The sequence below is a fragment of the Aquarana catesbeiana genome, linkage group LG01 (genome assembly GCF_042186555.1).
Source record: "Aquarana catesbeiana isolate 2022-GZ linkage group LG01, ASM4218655v1, whole genome shotgun sequence".
In the NCBI taxonomy this organism is placed as follows: domain Eukaryota; kingdom Metazoa; phylum Chordata; class Amphibia; order Anura; family Ranidae; genus Aquarana; species Aquarana catesbeiana.
Window position 1 is genome coordinate 475,050,915 of NC_133324.1, and position 27,851 is coordinate 475,078,765.

The 27,851-nt window shown below is 43.4% G+C and overlaps 1 protein-coding gene across 2 annotated transcripts; it reads left to right on the forward strand.

Annotated features, from left to right (window-relative positions):
• The first annotated feature begins 1,816 nt into the window (after window positions 1-1,816).
• Window positions 1,817-27,851, forward strand: LOC141102410 (solute carrier family 46 member 2-like). 2 transcript variants are annotated; one of them, XM_073591371.1, is made up of 6 exons: window positions 1,817-2,001; window positions 6,601-6,711; window positions 9,929-11,051; window positions 12,490-12,573; window positions 14,305-14,461; window positions 27,552-27,851. In XM_073591371.1, exons 3-6 carry the CDS (start codon window positions 10,016-10,018, stop codon window positions 27,637-27,639), a joined length of 1,365 nt encoding a protein of 454 aa, XP_073447472.1. In that variant the 5' UTR covers window positions 1,817-2,001; window positions 6,601-6,711; window positions 9,929-10,015; the 3' UTR covers window positions 27,640-27,851. The 2 variants fall into 2 exon arrangements, with proteins under 2 accessions (XP_073447472.1, XP_073447475.1); XM_073591374.1 differs by lacking the exon at window positions 6,601-6,711.

Below are 27,851 nucleotides of genomic sequence, written 5' to 3' on the forward strand. Positions count from 1 at the left end.
AATGTACTATGCAATATTTACATAAATGTATGTTGTTGCATGATGCTTGTACAATGGAAGCTATGTGAATTTGCTCAATAAACACCTTTCTGATTTAAAAAAAAAATTATATAAAAAGAATAAGCAATGAGCAATGGCACTTTTTTGTAACGTACAGTATTTAAAAAAAATAAATAATTGAAAGCACATTTTGGTGAGTTCTTTAACCACTTCCCATCCCCCCTATAGACATATGACAGCCGCAAGGTGGCTCTCTCATCCTGGGTGGCCATCATGTGAGGTCCTCGGCTTCCTGGCCGTCTAGGGGGCACACGCGCGCATCACATCACACGGGAGCCGATGAGACATGGATCTGTGTGTGTAAACACACAGATCCACGTCCTGTCAGGGGAAAGCAGCCAGATCATGTGTCGCTTGTATATAGGGACACAGACCGGTCTCTCCTCCCCCAGTAAGTACCCTCCCCCCACAGTTAGAAAACACTCCCTAGGTAACACATTTAACCCCTTGATCATCCCCTAGTGTTAACCCCTTCCCTGCCAGTGACATTTATACAGTAATCAGTGCATTTTTTGATAGCACTGATCGCTGTATAATTGTCAATGGTCCCAAAAAAGTGTCAATTGTCCAATTTGTCCGCCGCAATATCGCAGCCCCGATAAAAATCGCAGATCGCCGCCATTACTAGTAAAAAAAGAAAAATTATAAAAATGCCATAAATCTATCCCCTATTTTGTAGACGCTATAACTTTTGCACAAACCAATCAATATACCCTTTCTGCGATTTTTATATATGTAGAAGAATGCATATCGGCCTAAACTGAGGAAGAAATTTGTTTTTGTTTTTTTAAGTTGGGATATAAATTATAACAAAAAGTAAAAAATACTGTGTTTTTTTCAAAATTGTCGCTCTTTTTTTGTTTATAGTGCAAAAAATAAAGACTGCAGAGGTGATTAAATACCACCAAAAGAAACCTGAAAAAAAAAAAATGATCAAAATTTCATATGGGTACAGTGTCGCATGACCGCACAATTGTCATTCAAAATGTTACAGGGTTGAAAGCTGAAAATTGGTCTGGGCAGGAAGGGGGTGAAAATGCCCTTTATTGAAGCGGTTAAATGTGTATTTTTGTCTTTTTTGTATTGTGCATTTTTACATGCATTATAGCGCTTTTTAGCATGAATTTTGGCGCGCTTTCTAACACACTGTTGGGCATGTGTATTTTGCCATCTATTTTTAATGCTCATTTTGGTGCAGGTTCTTTAATGTGCATTTTGTCACTTTTCTAAACACACATTTTAGCACTTAAACCATGAATAGCACCCATAAGCGCGCTGCCTATTTTCTCTCTGCCTATTTTCTCTCTGCCTATTTTCTATCCATCCATCTAGATCTCTATATCACTCTCTCTCTTTCTCTCTCTTTTAAATTCTGCTGGTGCTGATATAGAAAGAAAGCAGCTTCTCTCGCAGATTCTCCACCTCTGGGCTGGAGAAACTTGGAAGGAGATATAATGTACAGAGATGGCCAGTAAGATCTTCAGATCTCACCTTCATAAACTGGCCATCTCTGAAAAAGTAAATGGCCATGAAAAACTTTTACAGAATCTTTATTACTTTATTACTGGTGTCCGCCTAAAATTTTGCAGCATTTTGCACAAAAAATAAGTACTAGACCTAATAGCTCTGCTGCTAATTAATCCCAGGGTATGAAATACAACAAGGAGTACATCAGGGTTTATGGATGGGAAGTGCAGTGTGAAGCAACAAGAAAATGTAACGTTTCCCCGCCTTCTATGCCTTAAAAAAAATCTTCTGCGTAGATGACACCAGGAGGAGGGATTTCCCTTGAATCCAGCTTGATTTTTTTTTTTAAACCAGAAGTCGGGAAGTAAAACAAAGCAGAGTCTGTTGCAATCAGCACTTTCAAATACCAAAGAATGGCATTACAGAACTAGTGCAGACCAGTGTGTGCCTGGCTGTTTTCTGAGCACAAAAAAAGTGAGTATAAACCTTTGTATTCCCTGCAGCTGAGTGACTAAATCAGATGTGGCACTTAAACTTTGCTTATTTCCTAAAGTGTTACTAAACCCATGCCCCTGCATTCACTATAGCTGGTCTCCCACAGTACACAGAACATGGAAGTGCAATTATTTTCATAAATATATACTGCTAAATAACTTTTCTAATCAGCAGTATATAGCAGTGACTTTGATCAGTGTCTGGTTTAAGCTTGTAGGAGGAGTTTTCATACTGCACTAGCTGTTCTATCAGGATGCAGGACCCCTGACCCTCTGTCTGGACAGTGCTGATTGGCCCTGTGCTGATCACATTCACTCGCCCAAGAAAAAAACAAAAAAAAACTCTCTAGCATTACACACCAAACTGAGCATGTGCAGAGTGACTGTCTTATCCAGACACATTTTGGAGTCAGTGGAAGAAGAGGAGGATCAGTGCATACAGGATTAAACAGCCTTTTTACACAATGTAGAGTATTAACCCCTTAGGTTCCACAGTTGTTATAACAAGCATGCTTTACTGCATATACAGACTGATTTTACTGTTGTGGGTTTAGTAACACTTTAAGGTCAGTACTGCATTTAGATGTCTAAATCAGGTTTTAAATATTTGTATGACGTTTATAGGAAATGTTTTGGCATGACTGTATTTGTTTTTTCATTATTAGATGATATGACTGTCTATGACACCGAACGACAGATCAGGTTTTTAACTAAAATTTACTCTAGATAATCATTACATGACGCACAGGACTTTAACATGCTTGAAAGTTAATTTGTAGTGTATGCAGTATGAATGACTACAAAAAGGTTACCTTAAGGCCAGGTTGACACTATGCAGTGCATGATCCATGCGCATTTCCTGCGCCATGTTGAAATCACACTGCCCTTGCGATCTACAGCTGGGGTCAGTGAAATCTTAACAACACCCCAAACGCAGGTCGCAATTGCAGTGCGTTTGCTGGCACTGGATAGCATGGTACAAAAAAACCATGCGATCCGGTTGCAGTTTGGTTCCAAAATTGCTGCATGCACATCTTGGGTGTGATTTGGGCCCACTCAAAATGAATGGGCTGACATTGCTTCACACTGAATCGCATGTAGAGTTGCCACCTCATCCCTTTAAACCTGAACACCTTTGAATAACACAGGTTCTGAGACTAATTAAATGCAGATAAGGCGCCAAGTGAGTTAAATTATTAACTTAATCAGCCACAGAACTTATTAATTAGATTAATATGTGTTCGGGTTTAAAGGGATGAGGTGGCAACCATAATTGCATGTGAATTGAACAAGAATATGGTGCAGTGCATAGTGTGTGAACAAGCCTACAAAAATGTTAGAAGATCATCTAGACTCAAATGTTCCTTTTAGATTTCTGATTATTCCATGCAGGATAGCCTATGATATGTTTGGAGCTACAAATCACAGCCTATGTAGATGTATCATTCGTAAGGCTGGTAGAAAGGGTTTCTGCTTGATAGCTCTGTTAAGGACACATTCTTAGGACATTATAGGGGAGATTTACTAAAACTGGAGTGCTCAGAATTTGGTGCAGCTGTGCATGGTAGTCAATTGCCTTCTAACGCCAGCTTGTTCAGTTAAGCTTTGACAATAAGGCCCCTTTCACACTGAGGCGGTGGGTGCGTCGGCAGTAAAGCGCTGCTATTTTTAGCGGCACTTTACTGTCAATTTTGCGGCACTATTCGGCCGCTAGCGGGGCGCTTTTACCCCCCGGTAGCGCCTGAGAAAGGGTTAAAAAACAGCCGCGAAAGGGTTAAAACCACCGCAAAGCGCTGCTGCAGCCTGTAGAGTTTTTGTAAACGTTGCCTATGGAGATTTTTAAGGGTAAAAGTTTGTCGACATTCCACGAGCGGGTGCAATTTTGAAGCGTGACATGTTGGGTATCAATTTACTCGGCATAACATTATCTTTCACATTATAAAAAAAAATGGGCTAACTTTACTGTTGTCTTATTTTTTTTAATTCAAAAAAGTGTATTTTTTCTAAAAAAAGTGCGCTTGTAAGACAGCTGCGCAAATACGGTGTGACACTGAAAGTATTGCAATGACCGCCATTTTATTCTCTAGGGTGTTAGAAAAAAAATGTATAATGTTTGTGGGTTCTAAGTAATTTTCTAGCAAAAAAAAATGTGTTTAACTTGTAAACAGCAAATCTCAAAAAGAGGCTCGGTCCTTAAGTGGTTAAACCAGTTTTTGATCAGCCAAGTTGAAAATTCTCAGCCAGGTCCACAATGTTGTTCTGTCCCCTTGATCATTTTTATTGGCTACGTTTTAAAATTTAAACATATTAAAGATGCAAACTTTCAGGACCTTTTTTAGGTTCCTTTCTCAGACACATTATAACCCTACTTTTATAATAAAGCATATAAGCCTAACTCCAGGCAATTTTTTTTTTTTTCTGTCCAGAATTTTTGCAAGTTTTTTCCTAAATCTGTGACCCTATTGGAGAGATTTTCCCCACAATAACATCCTTGTAAACCTGTATTAAAAAATGCGGTATCAATTGTCACAGGTACAATAAAATGCAGAAAGCAATAAACATAATGCAAGACCTTTAGACCTTTCCTGTTCTGCTAAAAATGTACTTTGGTATTTGCCCCTGTGAGGGCTCATGTTGACAGGCAGTGTTTTCAAGTGTTTGATGTGCATTTGGAGCACCTGAGACTCAAATGTCAGCAGTAGTACACATTCAGAGGTTGTGTTTGACCTGCTTTGCACTTCTTTGGATGCAGCATGTCCTATTGAGGTACAGTTAAACTACAGGCAAAGCAGTTCAAACTCAGTCTTTTCTTTGCAAGAACGCCTGTTGTCTTGAGCCCTTAAGCCCCATACACACGATAGGACTTTGTACAAAGGGCGTTGGCCAGAAGTTTGTCTTGCATACAAATGACAGGACTTTTCCAGCCAACTTTCACCAAATCACATGGTTTTTCAGCTCTTTACCACCACCCTTTGGTCAACTTCTGTATTGTTGTATGATATTGTGTCAATCTCGCCACTTTTATTGGCGAGATTGACACCTTGCGAGCCGGGTTCACACTGGTGCGGGGATCCGACTTGGATCCCCGCCAATGCCAGGCACTGTGTTTGGTATGAGTCTTGAGGGGGAACTCCACACCAAATTTTAAATAAAAAACCGGCATGGGTTCCCCTCCAGGGGCATACTAGGCCCTTAGATCTGGTATGGATTTTAAGGGGAACCCCCTACGCCGAAAAAACGGCGTGGGGGTCCCCCCAAAATCCATACCAGACCCTTATCTGAGCACGCAGCCCGGCCGCTCAGGAAAGGAGGTGCCCCCCCACCCCAAAGCACCTTGTCCCCATGTTGATGAGGACAAGGGCCTCTTCCCGACAACCCTGGCCGTTGGTTGTCGGGGTGTGCAGGCGAGGGGCTTATCGGAATCCGGGAGCCCCCTTTAATAAGGTGGCCCCCAGATCCCGGCCCCCCACCCTTTGTGAATGAGTATGGGGTACATCGATAGCGGAGGAGCCCGGCAGAAGGAAGAAGGCACCGGAGAAGAACCAGAGAGCGCAAAGACGACACTGGAGAAAGGGAGAAGAGGCCTGAGAGACCCCCGAAGTCGGAAGAAGACCCCTGGAGCTGCCTAATAAATTACTTTTAAAACCTGTGTACTGTGCTTTTTTTTTTTATTGACACTTTTTTTCCCTAGGTGAATGGGTAGGGGTACCATGTACCCCATACTCATTCACATTGGGTGGGGGGGCCAGGATCTGGGGGCCCTCTTTTTAAAGGGGGCTCCCGGATTCCGATAAGCCCCCCGCCTGCAGACCCCGACAACCAACGGCCAGGGTTGTCGGGAAGAGGCCCTTGTCCTCATCCACATGGGGACAAGGTGCTTTGGGGTGGGGGTGCCACAGGGCGTCCCCTCCCCCAAAGCACCCACCCCCCATGTTGAGGGTATGCAGCCTGGTACGGCTCAGGAGGGGGGGTGCTCGCTCGTCCCCACCCCCTTTCCTGACCGGCCAGGCTGCGTGCTCGGATAAGGGTCTGGTATGGATCTTGGGGGGGACCCCCACGTCGTTTTTTCGGCGTAGGGGGTTCCCCTTAAAATCCATACCAGACCTAAGGGCCTGGCATGCCCCCAGAGGGGAATTCCCTCTTGTGCTCACCGCAATAGGAAAATGTGTCACACGATCACACCAAAGTCCGATGGATTCGTACCTGATGAAGTTGATATCCAGTAGCCAATAGCTGCCCTAGCGTCGGTTTTCATCCGTCGGACTAGCATACAGACGAGCGTATTTTTCGACCGGACTCGAGTCCATCAGAAAGATTTGAAACATGTTCCAAATCTAAAGTCCGTCTGATTTTCGAATGAAAAAGTCCGTTGCAGGTCCGATGAAGCCCACACATGGTCGGATTGTCCGATGGATTCGTCCCGTCTGACCAGTCCGGTCGAAAAAGTCCGCCCGTGTGTACACGGCATTAGGCAAGTGATTAATATGTGTCAATACTCAAGAACAAAAAAAAGTTCCTTATTGCAGCTTACTAGTCCTGCGATGTGGTGACTGCATTTGTTTGTTTTGTTTTTTTCCAGGCGTAACTGATTTGGCGATACTGCCACATACTTCCTGTCCTGGGGTGAGAAGGCTTACACAGTGACTGACTGTATCTATGGAGGAGCAGCGTTTTCACCCTTGGAAAGGAGGTACCGTACATGAATCTGTTGCCTGCACTGAGGTTAGGGGAATTCATGAAGGTTTTTGTAGACATCCTTTAGAATTCTGTTGGGTCATAGCGCCAAAATTATCAGTGCTTGTGCCTGACTCGTATATCTGTCGGAGACAAGTACATGAACATCACCAGTACCAACATCTGTTGGTGTCCACACTGGAGTCGAAGGGGGTTATTTACGAAAGGCAAATCCTCTTTGCACTGCAAGTGCACTTGGAAGTGCAGTTGCTCTAAATCTAAGTGGTAGATCTGAAATGAGGGGAAGCTCTGCTGATTTTATCATCCAATCATGTGCAAGCTAAAATGCTGTTTTTTATTTTTCTTGCATGCCCCCCTCGGATCTACAGCGACTTTACTTCCAAGTGCACTGTCAGTGCAAAGTGGATTTGCCTTTAGTAAATAACCCCCTCAGTGTCCATACTAGACACCCATTCCTCATTACAAAAATTCTATTTTGCGCTTAGTCTGAAAAAGTTTACACAGAGCAGCACCCATTAAACATCTAAATATTGGATGTCAGACTCTATATATATATAGATATACATATACAATGAATGCCCATCCACACAAATAAAAGGCCACAAATATCAATGAAAACATCAGTGATGTGCAAATCTTCTAAAAAACAGTCCAGGAACAAGTGAAAATATTCAACTATCCACAGACTCTGTGAATGTATGAAGAGATGACCAAGACACTCCTATTTTTCACCACAAATAAGGTTGGCCTCTTACCAAATTAGAAAGATCCCCACAACAGAGATCAGCCAGGCATGTGATTAACACAGTTTTTATTAATTCCAGTTCTCAAGGCGCCCCAACAGGTCATGTTTTCAGGCTTTCCATTATTTTGCATAGGTGATTTGATCAGTGTCACTGCCTTAGTAATTGTCACAGCTGTTTCATCTGAGGGAAATCCTGAAAACATGACCTGTTGGGATGCCTTGAGGACTGGAGTTGAGAAACACTGGATTAACAGACCTCCAGACATTCAACTGCTGGTTTCAGTGATTTCAAGGACCAGCATGTCACCTCAGTTCCTGATGACGCTGTTTGACGACAAAACAGGTTGGGCGGGGCATAACATGTGACGTTAGCATGCTCACTGTGTGGCCGGCGGCGAGGCATCAGTAAATGCTGTGACATGCTGTATTTTCTGTATACTGTATTTTCTATTTTCTAGTGTAATTCACACTAGTGCGAATTGGATGCCGGTTTCTTCGCTCTCATTGGAGCCGGTTCACACAGCTCTGGGGTGGCTGTGGAGTGAGGTGTACCGGGGTCCTGTGCATTTTTGTCTCTGTTTCAGTCCAAATTCAGGCAAAAATTCGGGCCTGGTTCGTCCCTGAAATGGATAATAGGGACACACTGGACCCCTGCCTGAACCCAGCCTCACCTCTAAGTACCTGTCTATTGTCTTAAATAAATTGTTTGGTGGTTTTACACTATGTGTGGCCTCGGTTTGCTTCCATGAGTATGGATGCAGCCTGATCTGACATGCTGATCCTTGGAATCACTGAAACCGGAACTTGGTGTCCTATTGCCATTGATGAATGTCTGAAGGTCTGTTCATCGCATCCCTGGCTGTTCTCTGTGGTGTAGATTTTTTTCATATTTGTTAAGAGGCCGACTTTATTTGTGGTGAAGGGCACAAGTGTATTGGTCATCTCTTCATACATTCTGTGGATAGTTGAATATTTTCGCTTGTTCCTGGACTTTACTGTTTTTTTGGAAGATTTGCACATACAATAACTGATGTTTTCACTTGATGTTTGTGGACTTTTATTTGTCTGGTTGCACACTCGTATGTGTATACTCCTTCCTCCTTCATAGGCCACTGCGCTTATGACACTGAAAAGTGCATGGCTGAGGAGTTTTGTACTAGGGGTGGGCTGAGCCTGTTGGGGAACTCGGGGACTATTCCCCATCAGGTCCATTTTACTTATGTTTCACAGCGAAAAAGCAGTGGACAGATCCCTTGCCTCTATTAATGCAATAGCAGCTTTGTAATCTGCATACTGTGTGCGCTGTAAGTCAAATGAAAAGTGGACATGATGGGGAACTAGTCTCTCAGTTCTCCATCAGGCTCGGCCTACCCAGTGGGCTTTGTTATATTTGGGTCATGGGCTTTGCCATATTTTGGTAATAACATCACCTGTGTCCCCAAACCCTTTGTTTACATTGATCTTTTCACCAGGGATTCTCCTGGACAACAGCTTAATGAGGCCAGGCATACAGCATTGTGTTGGTAACTGTCAAACACAGCAGCTTCCCGGCATAGATATGTCGCATGCCAGTTCAGAGTTGGTCCTAATTACCACCAGTTTCCTAATCTGAGAACTGGTGGCAATTCTTTAACCTCCCTGGCGGTATTCCCGAGTGTGGCTCGGGGTTACATTTCAGTACCATTAGCGTAACCCCGAGCCACACTTGGGATTGCATCTCAGGATCATGGTCCAGGTTACTTACCTTGTCCCCAGGATCCTGTCATGTCCCCCTGCTGTGTCTGTGGGCTGTGTCCTCCGCCTGATGCCTCTGTGTGCCGGGCTCCGTTCCCTGTGAGCGTCGCAACGTATGGGGGCGGAGCCCGTGGCAAATTCAAAAAACATAACAGTATGTGTATATATATATATATATATATATATATATATATATATATATATATATATATATATATATATATATATATATACTGTTCTTTCTGCCTGGAAACTTGAGATTGTCCATGGCAACTGTTGCAGAGTCTGCACTGGACGATATCATCACACAAAAGCTTACCATGGGGCACCCTTTGTTGGCTGTTGTTATCCCCCCTCATTGACCGAAGTAACTTCAGAATAGGTATAGGTGTCTTTCCTTTACAGAGTAATTAGAATAGGCTTTGAATCAGGTTTGGAGTAGACTTAAGCTTAGTTTGGGTTTGACTTGCTTTCCACCTCAGAAATCTGTTGCTGCCATAGTGATAGGTTCTTAGAGTTGCAGTATTCAAAACTGTCTGAATTTGCCACATGTTGAAAATGTTAGCAAAACTAGCACAAATGCTTGATTAAATACGGTGCAGGTAATTCTTGAGGAAACTAGAAAATGGTTATTATAGCTTTATTGAATTCTCCAGTATGTATTTTTGTAAAATATCTTTAGTTAGAATGATAATTTTAAAAATTTCATAAATAACACAAATATTCTTTACAGCTCGATGGGCTCAGTGGCAACCTTCATACTGACACACAAGAATACTTCATAGTGATTATTTGATATATACTATTTTTTTCCGGTACAATGGACACAGCAAGGACTTGGATTGAGCCTGTGGTTGCTGGGACACAGATTGGCAGCTCTTTTTATGACACTGCTCTTCTTATGGTTGTAAGAAATCACTATAACAAGACCATCAACAACCAACTGGTTTCTACCAACTCTAGTACTGATGATGTGTTGCAGAAAGCCATCTCAAACTTTTACATCATTTACAATGTTATTATGGGACTAACTCCTTTACTATCTGCTTATATGTTGGCAAAAATTGGAGACAACACCAGCAGGAAAGTGACTATATGTGTACCATTGCTAGGCTATCTTCTATCAAGGATGTTTTTGCTGTTCATCATTCTTTGGGAATGGCCTATAGAAGTCATGTTTGGCTCTGCTGCTCTAAATGGTTTAACTGGCTGGTTCACAACTTACTGGGCTGGGGTTATGGCCTGGGCCTCCCTATGTTCTTCGGAGAGGAGACGTTCTCAACGACTCATCATCATTGAAATGGTGTATGGCTTGGCTGGATTTGTGGGAAGTTTGGTTTCTGGACACATATTTGTTCATTTAAATATTGCAAACCGCGAAGGGACTATCCTTGTGTGTTGCAGCACTGGCTGCTATGCCTTATGTTTTCTATATAGTATGTTTATTCTGCGGACACCTGAGGAAGATCATTGCTCTGAGAGCAGAGCATCGTTGATCGACGACACTGATAATACTACGATACAGGGGCACTCAGCGGAGGAATCTACAGATTTGTCTCCATCCAAACTTATATTTATAACTATGTTTACTAGTTCAGTCCTCTTTAATATTTCTTTCACTGCTGCTGATGATGTGATCAATGTTTTTGTACTAAAAGCACCACTGAGTTGGGGTCCTGTTGATGTTGGCTATGGCAATGCTGCAGCTTACATGACATACATCACCAGCTTTCTAGGAGTTTTTATTTTGAGCCAATGTATGGGAGACCTGGCAATGATTGTCATTGGAATAATCTCATTCAGCTCCGGACTTCTAATATTGGTCTTTGTGCGCTGGACCTTTATGTACTATATTGGTAAGTAGAATGCATTCTTGATACAGTCAGTAATATTCAAATATTTGCTAAATTAAGTACTTTAAAACATTCTACTTAAAGGATAAATGTGCCTATATAAACATTTAGGCAGCGCAGTGGTGTAGTGGATAGCACTCTCGCCTAGCAGTAAAAAGGGTCGCTGGTTTGAATCCCAACCACGACACTACCTGCCTGGAGTTTGCATGTTCTCCCTGTGCCTGCGTGGGTTTCCTCCGGGTACTCCGGTTTCCTCCAACACTCCAAAGACATGCTGTTAGGTTAATTGGCTTCTGTCCAAAATTGGCCCTGATGTATGGGTGTGAGTTGGGGACCTTGGATTGTGGGCCCCTTGGGGGTGGGCACCGGTGTGGGTGTGTGTGGAGCACTGCGTAGATTGATGGCGCTACATGGGTACCTTAAATATATATATAAAAAAATATATATATATAGTTGATGGGCATCTTGATGGGACGCAGTGTGCGGGGATGGGGACAATTGTGGGCGCTCACTCAGGTTGAACTGGATGGACTGGTGTCTTTATTCAACCTTACTAACTATGTAACTATGTTTTTCCTGGTTCATCTTTCTTCCTTCCTGAGTTGCTGCCTCCTGTGTGCTCTGAACCGTGGGCACACAGAGCATAGGGGAGCAATTGAGCCCCATAGCTCCCCTCTTCCCCTTAAAGCCCATAAGAACCTCAAGGCCACCGTACTTCCTTCAGTATCTTTCAGCCATACTCCTTCCCCTAGAGCCACCCAGGGTCCCTTGGTTCAGTGCACCCCAGAGAGCTTCAATCAGCCTTCCAGCCCTCCTCCTTCATCCCACTGACAGGTACGCTAAAGTAGCTCTCCTCAGATTGACATCAGTTTCATAGGTGCATCTTTTTCCTCCCACATACATCAATGCAGTGACGTTTTTTTCCCACTGACGCCAGAGCAGCCACATTTTTTTCCTTCCAGTCACACCACTGAAGCAGGGGTATTTCTTCTTTCTCCACTGTTAAATCTCCTCATTTACTGCAGTACAAGAGTGCACCACTATTAAACTCTAAATTTCACTGTGGTGTGCCACAACCATTGGAACCAGTTTAGAAAAAGCCACAACCATTACATATGTTTTGGCTAGGCAAGCTTCAGGTGCCACTATTGGTTCTGCACCCATATCCACCCTCATACTCAGGCCCACTGTTTTACAAACTTCCCAGGAATGCTGATAGCTAAGTATACTAGATTGAATATTTCAGCCTGCTGCTGAGCTGTTTATGCACACAGTGTGGCCTTCACTACATTTGAAAGTTGCCAAAAAGCTGTGACTACACATTTCACCTGCTGCCTGCAGTTTGTCCCTACAGATACATAGTGCACTAACATATATTTTAATATAAACTTTTCTCTCCAAACCTGCATGTATGAATAATCATATATTTTGTTTTTTTAAGCTCGAAGTGTAATGATGTTCTCACAAATACCTATGCCAACCATCAGATCAGTGATATCTAAACAAATTCAAGGATCATCATATGGTGAGATGTAATATTTAATTTGAAATGCAAACAGAAAATGTTAAGTAATAGGATGCAGAGTGCTGTAGCGTTAGTTTTATATAATGGCGCATAGCAAAAACACCCATGTAGCAAAGCCCTAAAATGGATAAACGGCACACTCCGGGGAATTAACTATACTTCCTGTGCCAATATAATAGGAGTGGGGTATGCCATGTTAACCAAGCAGAATGACCTGTTTCAGGTCTATCTGTGCCACTCGTGCCCTTTTTCAGATAGAAATAGCAACTAGCACAGTCTGCACCTAATTCACAGAGGGAATGTGGCAGTTTTCTATATAGAAAACTGCAGCAGATCCCCCTAGCTCAGAACGAGCGTATATGGGATGTGAACTGTTGGGAGACAACTCTCCTTCCTCTCTGCCCCACGCAGTGAACACACTACAGGAGCAGAGCCTGCAAAGTTAATAACCATACTCCTCCCTGAGTGGTGGGGGGGTGGTGGGAAGCAAGATCGGAGCATGCAGCTCCAGCTCTTCTGTTCTCTGTGCTGTGTCTGCAATTAACGCAGCAGAAATGAGAACTGATCACCCATAATTAACAATGGGTCTTGCACCGCTTTTGTTAATTAGGTGCATGCATATATGTTTTATGCATTATGCTTGCACCACTCTGTTAATCACCCCCCCAGGGTTTCTTAGTCACACTAACATCTGGTGTTAAAAAAAAAAAAATCTATTCAAGTATGAATTCTTAAAGTGGTTGTAAAGGTAAAACGTTTTGTTCCTTATTGCATTTTTGGCATGTAGGTAAAAAGAACAACTTTTAATAGTAGTTTCCCTCCCTGCTCCCCCTGAGCCCAATCTCAATCCATCACTGTGCATGTCTATAGCAGCTCTTCTCCCCTCTCCCCTGTCTCTCAGGCTTGGCCATTGACTCCTGCTGCTGTCAGTAAAAACCCCCACGAGCAGAGAATGGTAGGCATGGCCGAAACAGTCTGTGTCTAAATAGACAAATAGACGCAAACAGCCCCGTTTGGCATCGAGCATGCACGAGTGCCCACATAGGAAGTGGCTTGCTATGGGGGAACTTGGCGGGGAGGTAGAACCAAGAGCGCCAGAGGTGGACACTAAGCGAGGCAGAACCATTACACAGAGCAGGTAAGTAAGACATGTTTACAAAAAAAATGGAAAGCTTTAAATTCACTTTTAACTCAAAGTACCTTCTAGTGCTCCCAGCCTCATCAGCTCTGCTGCTCTAATCCAGATTTTGGTTAGAGGGTGGCTACATTTGTTCTCCACGTTCACACTGTATGTTGGAACATAGCCACTCTCTCTTGCTTGTTCCTGAGATGGTCTATTGACTATGGAATTTGTAGTATACATAGAACAGTGCACATGACTGCAGCTAACATGCTCTGCTCATTCCAAACAAATAGAAGTGAGGGGAAAAAGGAGAGGCTTGGGGGCTCACAGAGGACATTACCAGAAGGTGTAAAAACACAGTAAGAATTGTTTTAGTGAAAAACAGATTTCTGGGCCATTAAGTAGTGGATGTATATAGTCTTTTTTTTTGTTTTTTGTTTTTGGAGAAAAAGGATATTGTTTACTGTCACCACATTCTTGATTAATAATAAAATGTATGATTTGTACAAATTTACCCCATGCTATTTTCAGAATCTTCACTGTATAAAACTGACTTCACTTTGACAGTTAATACTGATAACTGGAACTTGTCTTGACATTTATTTTAGGCAAAGTGTTTGTGGCACTTCAGCTCACAATAGAAATTGTGGCGGTGAGCACTTCAGCTGGATTCAACAAGCTTTATCAAGCTACACTAGATTGGTACAGTGGATTCTGTTTTATTGTATTTGGCACCCTGGGATTTCTCAGCATTATTCCAATTGGGTGAGTCATTTAGATATTTTTGAGAACCATTTTAAAAGCGTTTAAAGTTTTATTTTACCACTTGCCGACCATGCAGCATATACAGGCACAATCATGTACCTGTAGGTCAGGAGCTGCACGGGTGCATTAGCATTCCCCCAGGGTGTGCAGCCCCGCACTCCTGTGACCGCTGTGTCCATCAGAGCTATGAGCGGCCGGCAGTGCTGGGACAAGGCCATCTGGTGCCCAGGGCGAAGATGGCAAACTGCGCCCCCCCCCCCCCCATCCCCCCTGGTATAAAGAAAGAGTCAGTGTCCTTTCAAAACCAGAAAACACTAAAAACAATACAACAATACAATACTGTAGCTGCAGCCCCGTCGCAGTATATCTACTGCGGCGGGTCGGCAAATGGTTAAATTGTAAGTTCACTTTACAGAAAATCTGTAAGGTAAACTTACATTGGACCCCCTTCCCATCCCTCCCAGTCCTGCTAACCTGGAGTCCAGCGATCCCCCGCACTGACCCCTTTACATTACACAGCCCCCTGCATCTCTGGGCCCCTTTACATTACACATCACCCTGCATCTCTGGACCCCTTTACATTACACAGCACCCTGCACCTCTGGGCCCCTTTACATTACACATCACCCTGCATCTCTGGACCCCTTTACATTACACAGCACCCTGCACCTCTGGGCCCCTTTACATTACACATCACCCTGCATCTCTGGACCCCTTTACATCACACATCACCCTGCATCTCTGGATCCCTTTACATTACACATCATCCTGCATCTCTGGACCCCTTTACATTACACATCACCCTGCACCTCTGGGCCCCTTTACATTACACATCACCCTGCATCTCTGGATTCCTTTACATTACACATCACCCTGCATCTCTGGACCCCTTTACATTACACAGCACCCTGCATCTCTGGACCCCTTTACATTACATATCACCCTGCATCTCTGGGCCCCTTTACATTACACATCACCCTGCATATCTGGGCCCCTTTACATTACACATCACCCTGCATATCTGGGCCCCTTTACATTACACATCACCCTGTATATCTGGACCCCTTTACATTACATATCATCCTGCATCTCTGGGCCCCTTTACATTACACATCACCCTGCATCTCTGGACCCCTTTACATTACACAGCACCCTGCACCTCTGGGCCCCTTTACATTACACATCACCCTGCATCTCTGGGCCCCTTTACATTACACATCACCCTGTATCTCTGGACCCCTTTAAATTACACAGCACCCTGCACCTCTGGGCCCCTTTACATTACACATCACCCTGCATCTCTGTACCCCTTTACATTACACAGCACCCTGCACCTCTGGGCCCCTTTACATTACACATCACCCTGCATCTCTGGACCCCTTTACATTACACATCACCCTGCATCTCTGGGCCCCTTTACATTACACAGCACCCTGCACCTCTGGGCCCCTTTACATTACACATCACCCTGCATCTCTGGACCCCTTTACATTACACATCACCCTGCATCTCTGGACCCCTTTACATTACACATCACCCTGCACCTCTGGGCCCCTTTACATTACACATTACCCTGCATCTCTGGATTCCTTTACATTACACATCACCCTGCATCTCTGGACCCCTTTACATTACACAGCACCCTGCATCTCTGGACCCTTTACATTACATATCACCCTGCATCTCTGGGCCCCTTTACAATACACATCACCCTGCATATCTGGGCCCCTTTACATTACACATCACCCTGCATCTCTGGACCCCTTTACATTACATATCACCCTGCATCTCTGGACCCCTTTACATTACACATCACCCTGCATGTCTGGGCCCCTTTACATTACACATCACCCTGCATCTCTGGACCCCTTTACATTACATATCACCCTGCATCTCTGGACTCCTTTACATTGCACAGCACCCTGCACCTCTGGGCCCCTTTACATTACATATCACCCTGCATCTCTGGACCCTTTACATTACACATCACCCTGCATCTCTGGGCCCCTTTACATTACACATCACCCTGCATATGTGGGCCCCTTTACATTACACATCACCCTGCATCTCTGGGCCCCTTTACATAACACATCACCCAGCATCTCTGGACCCCTTTACATTGCATATCACCCTGCATCTCTGGACCCCTTTACATTACATATCACCCTGCATCTCTGGACCCCTTTACATTACACAGCACCCTGCACCTCTGGGCCCCTTTACATTACACAGCACCCTACAGCTCTGGACCCCCTGCATGTTACACAGACCCCCCTTCAGTGCAGACGCCCCCTTCAGTATAGTCCCCCGTTCAGTGCAGACCCCCCTTCAGTGTAGCCCCCCCATTCAGTGTAGCCCCCCCCCGTTCAGTGCAGACACCCCCATTCAGTGTAGCCCCCCCATTTAGTGTAGCCCCCCGTTCAGTGCAGACACCCCCATTCAGTGTAGCCCCCTGTTCAGTGTAGCCCCCTGTTCAGTGCAGATGCCCCCCCATTCAGTGCAGATGCCCCCTTTTTGTGTAGCCCCCCCCGTTCAGTGCAGACACCCCCTTCAGTGTAGCCCCCCCATTCAGTGCAGATGCCCCTCCATTCAGTGCAGATGCCCCCTTCAGTGTAGCCCCCCATTTAGTGCAGATGCCCCCCCTTCAGTGTAGCCCCCCTTCAGTGCAGTGTGCAGACCCCCCCATTCAGTACCTTACATGCTCAGCAGATCCCCTCCCCCTGTTTACACATAAACAGAGAGGAGGGGGCAGCAGCTTCACTCTGCTTGGCTGTTCCTGTGTGACATCCCGGATCGCACAGACAGACAGCCCGCGGCCGCGAGAGGAGAGGATGGTAGGTGCAGCAGTGTCACCCTGCACCCCAGCACACCCCTCCCACTCGCATCACAATATAGATCGCCTCTCCCTGTGCCTGTCACTGCGCCACTGCCTAAACCAGCGGCGCTGCCACCACTTCAATCGCAGAGGGGGGACCAGCCTGACACCCCCCCAGTGTGTGGTACTTGGGGCGGCCCGCCTCTGCTCAGCTTTGCAAGCAGGCGCAGCTCTGCAATGTTGTAGGGGTGGCTGGTGATAGTCACTTGCCCAGAAAGTTTAACAGCACACTGCCTGCCAGCGCTGCGCCCCCTTCCTACAATAAATTGCTCCGCCCAGGGCACCCGCCCCTTCCGCCCACCCCTTGTACCGGCCCTGGCGGCCGGGATATCATGTGGTCGCTATGACCAATCATAGTGAACAAACTGTCAGGAATGAATTTCCATTCATGAACAGCTTGCTTATGGTTGTGATCTGTGATTGGTGAACAGCTTGCTTACCGTTGTGATTGGCCCACAGCAGTCACATGGTACCCGGCTACCTGTACCATGTGATTAGATGTAGCCAATCACAAGATCACAACCATAAACAAGCTGTTCATGAATGTTAACCAATTCATGACAGCTATTACTATTGCTTAAAAAAAAGTATGTAAATTTTACATACTGCACCAGACAGTATCCCTGGTCACAGCCACACCAGACACTGATAATGCTGTACTGTACAGGTATTAATTACTTAACGACTGCGCTATAGCCGAATTATGGCTATAGCTCAGCTCGATAACTCTGGGAGGGCGTACATTGACGTCCTCCCAGAATCTTGCTCCCGCGCGCCCCCTGGGCCGGGCGCCTGGGAACATCCATGACCGTGACAGCTGACAGCGGCCGTTTACCACGTGATCGCTCCGGCACATCCGGTTCCTCTCTCCCTCTCTGTACAGGTCGGTACAGGGAGGGGCAAGGGGAGAGACCAGATGCTGCTGCAGCACTGTGGGCTGGATGTGTAATGCCCACAGCGCTGATTAGTGCCCACTCCAGCCATTCAGCCAGCCATCCATCCATCCATACTGAGCCAGCCATCCATCCATCCATACTCAGCCATCCATCCATCCATAATCAGCCAGCCATCCATCCTCAGCCAGCCAGCCATCCATCCTCAGCCAGCCAGCCATCCATGCTCAGCCAGCCATCCATGCTCAGCCAGCCAGCCATCCATGCTCAGCTAGCCATCCATACTCAGCAATACTCATCCATCCATCCTCAGCAATACTCATCCATCCATACTCAGCCATCCATCCATACTCCACAATACTCATCCATCCATGCATACTCAGCAATACTCATCCCTGCTCATCCATGCTCATCCATCCATCCATACTCATTCATGCTCATCCATCCGTACTCAGCAATACTCATTCATGCTCAGTCATCCATCCATACTCAGCAATACTCATCCATCCATCCATGCTCAGCCATCCATCCATACTCTGCAATACTCATCCATCCATCCATACTCAGCCAGCCATCCATACTCTGCAATACTCATATATGCTCATCCATCCATCCATACTCATCCATCCATCCATGCTCAGCCATCCTATCCACCCCCATCCATACTCAGCCATCCCATCCGTACTCAGCCATACCCAGCCATCCCATCCGTACTTAGCCATACCCAGCCATCCCATGCGTACTCAGTCGTACCCAGCCGTACCCTGCCATACCTGGCCGTGCCCAGCCGTACCCTGCTGTACCCGTCCTTACTCAGCCATACTCATTCATGCTCAGTCATCCCATCCATACTCAGCCACCCCCATCCACGGCTCATCCATCCCCATTCATGCTCATCCATGCCACATCCATGCTGCTAGAGTGCCTCTCAAAAGTGTAATAGGTAGTCAAATTAGATTTGACATTTATGCCCCTAGAACGCCTGATGGCACTCCCTGCATGTTGGGCCTCTCTATGTGGCCAGGCTGTGTAAAAGTCTCACACACGTGGTATTGCCGTACTCGGGAGGAGTAGAAGAATCTATTTTGGGGTGTCATTTTTGGTATGTACATGCTATGTGTTAAAAATATTGTATAAATTTATCAATAAATGGAGATTTTAACCGTGAAGAAATATTGTATAAATGAACAACTTTGTGTAAAAAAAAAAATGTGTTTTCATTTTCTTTACCCATTTTCCAGAAACTTGTAGAAAAAAATGACACGTTCAAAAGACTCACTATGCCTCATAGATTATATGTTGGGTTGTTTTCTTTCCAAAATGGGGTAATTTTGGGGGCGTTTCCATTGTCCTGGTGCTCCAGGGCCTTCAAATGTGTAAGAGGTAGTCAAGAAATTATGTGTGTAATTTATGCTCCAAGAACGCCTGATGGTGCTCCCTGCATGTTGGGCCTCTGTATGTGGCCACGATGTGTAAAAGTCTCACACGTGGTATTCAGGAGGAATAGTAGAATGTGTTTTGGGGTGTAATTTGTGCTATGTATATGCTGTGTGTGAGAAATAACCTGCTAATATAACAATTTTGTGAAAAAAAAAATAAAAAAAAAAATCTTGATTTTGCAAAGAATTGTGGGAAAAAAATACAACTTCAAAAACTCACCATGCCTCTTACTAAATACCTTTGAATGTCTACTTTCCAAAAAGGGGTCATTTGGGGGGTATTTGTACTTTCCTGGCTTGTTAGAGTCTCAAGAAATAAGACCATCAGTACATCAGGTGTGATCAATTTTCAGAGATTGGCACCATAGATTGTGGACTCTATAACTTTCACAAAGACCAAATAATATACATCGATTTGGGTTATTTTTACCAAAGAAATGTAGCAGTATAAATTTTAGCCAAAATTTATGAAGAAAAATTACTAATTAGCAAAATTTTATAACAGAAACTAAGAATTTTCTGTGTTTTTTCTTTTAAAACGCAAAAAATAAAAAACCCAGAGGTGATTAAATACTACCAAAACGAAGCTTTATTTGTGTGAAAAAAAGGACAAAAATGTCATATAGGTACAGTGTTGCATGACCGAAAGCTGAAAATTGGTCTGGTTAGGAAGGGGGTTTAAGTGCCCAGTGGTCAAGTGGTTAAAAAAAATAATAATTAATTTCTTTATTGTACAAAAAAATTACAACTTCAAAAAAACTTCACCATGCCCCTTACTAAATACTTTGGACTTTCTACCTTCCAAAAGGGGGTCATTTGGTGGGTATATGTATGGTCCTGGCATTTTAATGAACCCAAGAAATGAGAGGCCATCAGTACATCAAGGTTGATCAATTTTCAGATACAGGTATACCATAGTTTGTAGACGACACTAACTTTCACACAAACCAATTAATATACACTTATTGGGGATTTTTTTTTTTTTTACCCGAAGACCTGTAGCAGGATACATTTTGGCTTACATTTATGAGGAAATTGGATATGTTTTATAACTGAAAGTAGAATGTAAATATATATATATTTTTTTCAACGTTTTGTCATTTGTATAGCAAAAAATAAAAGGGAGGAGATCAAATACCACCAAAAGAAAGCTCAGTTTGTGTGAAAATATTGATATAAATTTAATTTGCATACAGTGTTGCATGACCAAGCAATTAGCAGGTAAATTGGTATAGTGCTGAATAGCAAAAAATGCCCTGGTCATGAAGGGGGTAAAATCTTCTAGAGGTTAAGTGGTTAATCCTGTGTAATAAAATGAAATTTACAAACAAACACAAAAGATATTGGTATATGTGTGCAAGGAGTCCGTAAGCTTGTCTAAATCCAAAAACAAAAATGTAATATATTGCAGTTTACCAATCCTTGGATGTGGTGCCTGTGTTATTTAGGCTTTTTCCTTTTATTTTCACCTGGTAATCTTGTGAATAACACACTTCATGTCTCCAAGTGGCTATGCTGGTTTCTGCACAGTATCTATGGAGGGAGCCATGTGTGTCACCCAGGCTGGACTTTAGGCATGCTTTCCTCTCCATCTTCATGGGGTTCTGGGATTAGTGGTTTACAGAAGGAAGATAACTGTTTTATGCTTCCATCTCATCATCCAGGGAGTGACTAGGACACTGCACTTCTGACCAAATCATTTATTTTCTGTACCTGCTGAAAATAGGACCTGAGAAATGAAAACGAATGCAGCCATCACATCCAAGAGTGTTAAGCTGCAATATATAAAATGATTGTTCTTGGGTTTACACATATTTCTTATCTTTTATATTTACACTTTTTACACCTGGTAAACAAAATAATGCAAACACCATTTGAAAAATATACTTAAAGCGATTGTAAACCTTTGTTTTTTAAAAAAAATAACAAACATACAGTAGGGACGGAAAGTATTCAGACCCCCTTAAATTTTTCATTCTTTGTTATATTGCAGCCATTTGCTAAAATCATTTAAGTTAATTTTTTTTCCTCATTAATGTACACACAGCACCCAATATTGACAGAAAAATACAGAATTGTTGACATTTTTGCAGATTTATTAAAAAAGAAAAACTGAAATATCACATGGTCCTAAGTATTCAGACCCTTTGCTGTGGTACTCATATATTTAACTCAGGTGCTGTTCATTTCTTCTGATCATCCTTGAGATGGTTCTACACCTTCATTTGAGTCCAGGTGTGTTTGATTATACTGATTAGACTTGATTAGGAAAGCCACACACCTGTCTATATAAGACCTTACAGCTCACAGTGCATGTCAGAGCAAATGAGAATCATGAGGTCAAAGGAACTGCCTGAAGAGCTCAGAGACAAAATTGTGACAAGGCACAGATCTGGCCAAGGTTACAAAAAAATTTCTGCTGCACTTAAGGTTCCTAAGAGCACAGTGGCCTCCATAATCCTTAAATGGAAGACGTTTGGGACGACCAGAACCCTTCCTAGAGCTGGCCGTCCAACCAAACTGAGCTATAGGGGGAGAAGGGTCTTGGTGAGAGAGGTAAAGAAGAACCCAAAGATCACTGTGGTTGAGCTCCAGAGATGCAGTCGGGAGATGGGAGAAAGTTGTAGAGAGTCAACCATCACTGCAGCCCTCCACCAGTCGGGGCTTTATGGCAGAGTGGCCCGACGGAAGCCTCTCCTCAGTGCAAGACACATGAAAGCCCGCATGGAGTTTGCTAAAAAACACATGAAGGACTCCAAGACGATGAGAAATAAGATTCTCTGGTCTGTTGAGACCAAGCCAGAACTTTTTGGCCTTAATTCTAAGCGGTATGTGTGGATAAAACCAGGCACTGCTCATCACCTGTCCAATACAGTCCAAACAGTGAAGCATGGTGGTGGTAGCGTCATGCTGTGGGGATGTTTTTCAGCTGCAGGGACAGGATGACTGGTTGCAATCGAGGGAAAGATTAATACAGCCAAGTACAGGGATATCCTGGACGAAAAACTTCTCCAGAGTGCTCAGGACCTCAGACTGGGCCGAAGGTTTGCCTTCCAACAAGACAATGACCCTAAGCACACAGCTAAAATAACGAAGGAGTGGCTTCACAACAACTCCATGACTGTTCTTGAATGGCCCAGCCAGAGCCCTGACTTAAACCCAATTGAGCATCTCTGGAGAGACCTAAAAATGGCTGTCCACCAACGTTTACCATCCAAACTGACAGAACTGGAGAGGATCTGCAAGGAGAAATGGCAGAGGATCCCCAAATCCAGGTGTGAAAAACTTGTTGCATCTTTCCCAAAAAGACTCATGGCTGTATTAGATCAAAAGGGTGCTTATACTAAATACTGAGCAAAGGGTCTGAATACTTAGGACAATGTGATATTTCTGTCTTTCTTTTTTAATAAATCTACAAAAATGTCAACAATTCTGTGTTTTTCTGTCAATATGGGGTGCTGTGTATACATTAACGAGGAAAAAAAATTAACTTAAATGATTTTAGCAAATGGCTGCAATATAACAAAGAGTGAAAAATTTAAGGGGGTCTGAATACTTTCCGTACCCACTGTATCATATTTACCTCCACTGTGCAGTTCGTTTTGCACAATGTGGCCCCGAACCTCATCTTCTGGGATCCCCGGCGGCGCTCGCGGCTCTTCCCTGCATCGGTAAACCCCCTAGGAGAAGCACTCTCCCGGGGGGTTACCTTACGGGAAATAATTGTTAACCCAAGCTGATAGTCAAAAGATCACTAGTCAGACCAAAAAAAAGGGATTTAGCCAACTGGACTCTTTAGACATATATATCCGACATGTTTCGGAAATTGTTTGTGCAATGGTGTGCATATTCCTTCTTCAGGTGTAATTGCTGGGTGGGTAATTATGTTCTTGTATATCACAGATTCACTGCAAGTTTAGCAAAGATGCTGGACAATACAGGGAGACTTTACATGCTGGCTGTACACATCCACACACATGCACGATAAGAATGATTGAAGCGTGCACCCACAGCCCAATAGTCGGAACGTGTTCACAAAAGGCGCCTGACAGTCGCCACGGCAGCAGAATGTGCACTTCAAGGAGTGATGGCGTGAGTGATGGAGACACCAGGTCAGCAGCCGGCAGGTGATTAATTACCCCTGAAGAAGGAATATGCACACCATTGCACAAGCAATTTCCAAAACATGTCGGGTATATATGTCTAAAGAGTCCAGTTGGCTAAATCCCTTTTTTTGGTCTGACTAGTGATCTTTTGACTATCAGCTTGGGTTAATATGTACCAATTATTTCTTGTTTCCATATATTCATTGATGTACTATTGCGATACATTTTAAGCTATTTTGTTTGTACGTGATACAACATATATATACTTTTTCTACTATTTTTTTGTATTCAATAAAGTTGGCACCTTTGTGCCATTTTTATCTATCTTGATTCCTTACACGTTACTTCTGCCATCAAAGTCCAAGGGGGCGTCTCCCAATGCACTTGCTGCATCTTCTCTTTGTGATGCTATTTAGGATGTTGGCAGTAATCTCACACTAGTCAATTCTCTACATTCTCTTTTCTCATGTTTAACAACTTCATTACTTTGACACGACTTTATCTCTTGGTACTGATAATCTTCCAGAAAAGGTTTCTGGGGCTGCCAGGGGTGGGGTGTTGTTAAAAAGTATTGAGCAGCAAATGTAAGAGGTAAGCAAAAGGCAGAGGCAAAATGGGCAACTATAATTGCAGGTACAACTTGTTGCAGACATCTGGTGGCTTCTTGACCACACATTTTGGTAGGACCTTTCACAACAACAAAAAGAAGGGGTATACTAAATAAGACAGTAATGATAATTACAATATATTGAATGTATCCTTTCTGGCTGACAGAAACCCATGTTAAATATAGACTAGAAAAACTTAGTGTGAATTCCTCATTGGGACCAGATGGCTTACACCAGGCTCGAAGACCAGTTGCTATAGCAGTTGCAGGACTACCACTGACCAACAGGATAGTTATTACAGGCAGTCACCCTAACAGATGATGTAGGCTCACCTGAGGTGCAGAGTCTAAGCACTAACGGGTGTTCACCAGAGCTCCTGATGGTGGAGATGGAATTTGCTGCGTGTTAGTACCAGGTCGCAGTCCTCAGGATCTCCTCACCAGGAGGTGAGCAAGCCGGGGTCCTGTAGCGGATAAGCAGGTAAGGATCAAAAAGAAGCGTGATCAGTAAACAAGCCAAAAGGTCGGTAACGAGTAGTTGCAGGTTGGGATCAGGCAGAAGCGTAGTCGTGGAACAAGCCAAGGGTCGATAGCGAGCGGTAGCAAATATGGACGACAGCAGGGAAGACAGGAGCGAGATACTGGCTGGCGATAGCACAATATTCTGGCAAAGAGGTAGTGCAGAGACATGGCTTATATCAGGAAGTTCGTGGGAGGAGCAAAGAGTTCAAGGTTTAGCAGAAATCAAGGCAGGGTTGTCCAAAGGATCTGAAAAGGCACTGTCCAGCATCTCAGATAGCTCAGTGAGAAGACTCACAGCCGAGGTCCCAGGTTCAAGTCCAGGTCCTGACAGAGTAAACGATCAGAATATAACATTTTTTAAATGGTGATTTTATCATTTGGAGAAAATATTGTAATCCAAGGTCTTCCAAGAAGACACGTGGCCACAGAATGGAGTTGGATGAGAAGCGGTTCAATCTTAAACTGCATTAGGGGTTCTTTTCTGTAAGAGCAGTAAGGTTGTGGAACTCCCTTCCACAGTTGGTGTAAAACAAAAACCCTTTTAGATGTGTTTCTGAGCAAAATCAATGTACAGGGATATTGAAAATGGTAGACACGCACACACGTTGAACTGGGTGAACCAGTGTCCTTAATCCACCATACTGACTATGTAACAAGATGACGACATGCACATACAATGCGCAATAAGAATTCTTAAAAAGGGAATCCATTCTCTTTCTTTGTGCAGGGGCTACTGCAATCTATATCCACAGATTAACTCAGGTAGTACTTGCATGGAGAAGTAAGCTTTGCTGTCAAAAATCTTAATATTGTTTAGTGAATGATATGCAAATTTATTCATGCAAGTAAGGTGGTGATTGTGGGAGACTAAATGTAACATGTGAACTGAAATCTTTACCGTTAAAATGGTGTTAAACCCAAAAACAAAAATGTAATACATTACAACTATTATATAAAATTTGATTATTGTAAGAAGCCCTGTCAGTGGTTTGTCTCAACCCTCTAACTGCCATTTTTGCTGGACAGCTTGTTCTGTTTGAGGAAGTTGAATATAACAGACTTACTGGTCAGATCACCGGATAGAAAAAAGTTTAAATAAAAAACGATTTGGCCACCACATCTAAGAGCTGCTAAGTTGCTATATATTTTTGTTTTTGGGTTTATTACCTGTATGAATACCACAGTAAGCAGTGTAAAAATGCAAAGTGCAAATCTCATGGGGCATATTTATAAAAAAGTGAATTTGACTATCACCAAACATTCACTGCAGGGAATCTTCTAGGTTCATTTCTCTTAAACGTGTAACGGATCCCCGTCGCAGTGCGCTTGAGTGCTTCTGTCAGTACACTGCCTCCAATCTGGACCTTCAGATATCAGATTTTACAGCTGAATAATGTAACCAAGAACCAGTTGAAACTAGCTTGTTTAGAAACTGGGACATGAACCATTTATTGAAACACATGTAACAACAAATATCCACTCAGGGACAATGCCCCCTCCCTTGGATTCAGGGTTGGGGTAAACTGTCCAATCAGCAACAGGTATTCAAACATTTGAACAATAGACCACCTTATCGGCAGGGAGGGCTGTTGGAGGAATTTCCCCCTCCCCTCTCTGCCCTGCCCCCCGGTTTACATGCTAGGAACACAAATAAAGGTAAGCTGGGTTCCACAAGCCCCCTGCTCAAAGTGACTCCCGTCACAAGAGGTATTGTACCCTTTCAAATGTTTTTTTGTAGTTTTTAACTAGATATTAGTGTAGTTCCAATCCCTGAACAACTTGCCGTACCTTGTAATGATCGGCTCACATGTTGAGGCTGCAGTTTTGTAGTGTCATGGCTGATCAATCCTCATATGTCCTTGTTATCATTCACCTAGCTTGTCCCTGTTAACTAAAGGGATAGGCATCTTGTTGTTCCAGGTCACAATACATGCCTCAACATTTCTTCTATGTTGCATCACAAATATGGGAGCGCTAATGTTTAAAAAAAATTAAATGAAAAAAAAAACTGCATAGTGAGCTCTGTTATTTGCTCAGCCTGCTTGTGTCTTTTTCAGATCTAATTAATTAGTTGTCACTTGATGAGCACTAAACTGTGAGACCCAGGGATTATTTGATATGTCAATTCTTCACAGAAATTGTCAGTTCTTAAACTACAGACAAAGGTCATACATTAACTTGTGCAGTGCCACATTCCTACTATAGGCTGTGCATACAGGGCAACAAATGACACCATGAAACTACATGAACAATGCAAATGCAGATACGAAGGTTTATAATGCTTTTAAATTAGTGATTGATTCACAACCAGTGAATGTTTGGTGAAAGTCACATTCACTGCTTAACAAATATGCTTGCATGTTATCCTCCAAGCTACATTCAGTCTTGAATTGTGTTACCACTACAGCTATATAAAGATGATCATCTGGGAGGAACAAGAGCCCAATCCTCACTTTTGTTTCTACAGTAGTGCTGGAGGTCAAGGGACCCTTCCACACATCTGGGCCTGTATTTTATTGAATTTTCATGTCGGAGTATTACATTTTGAATCAAACAAAATAGTCTACATTTTGACTTTGTAGGGAATTGTAGATGTATTTGCTAGTTATATATTAAATATAATTTTTCTCTTTTTTTTTTTTTTTTAGAATTGCAGCCTGCAATAGGTGTTCAAATTTGGATCAAAGGACTATCAGAATCACAGGGAATTCAATTCAAGTTCCTGAAGAAAGCTGAGCTCTGGTATTCCTCTTACCAGGACCTAATAGTGCAAACATATACTGTGACTAGTAGAGTAATCATTATGAGTGAAAAGGGAATTCCTTACATCCAGGTCTGGTTCAAATTCCACTAGGTCTTTGACCTAGTAAGACTACCAAGCACTTTATTAGACTTATGTAATTTGGGCTGGAAATGTGAAATGCAAAATAAAGGACTATTCCTCAGGA

Bases quoted from the DNA above. Each gene is read 5' to 3' on its own strand.
- LOC141102410 (XM_073591371.1), top strand. From the start codon at position 10,016: ATGGACACAGCAAGGACTTGGATTGAGCCTGTGGTTGCTGGGACACAG. The intron at 11,052-12,489 runs GTAAGTAGAATG...TGTTTTTTTAAG, and splicing joins GACCTTTATGTACTATATTG to CTCGAAGTGTAATGATGTTC. The intron at 12,574-14,304 runs GTGAGATGTAAT...CATTTATTTTAG, and splicing joins AATTCAAGGATCATCATATG to GCAAAGTGTTTGTGGCACTT.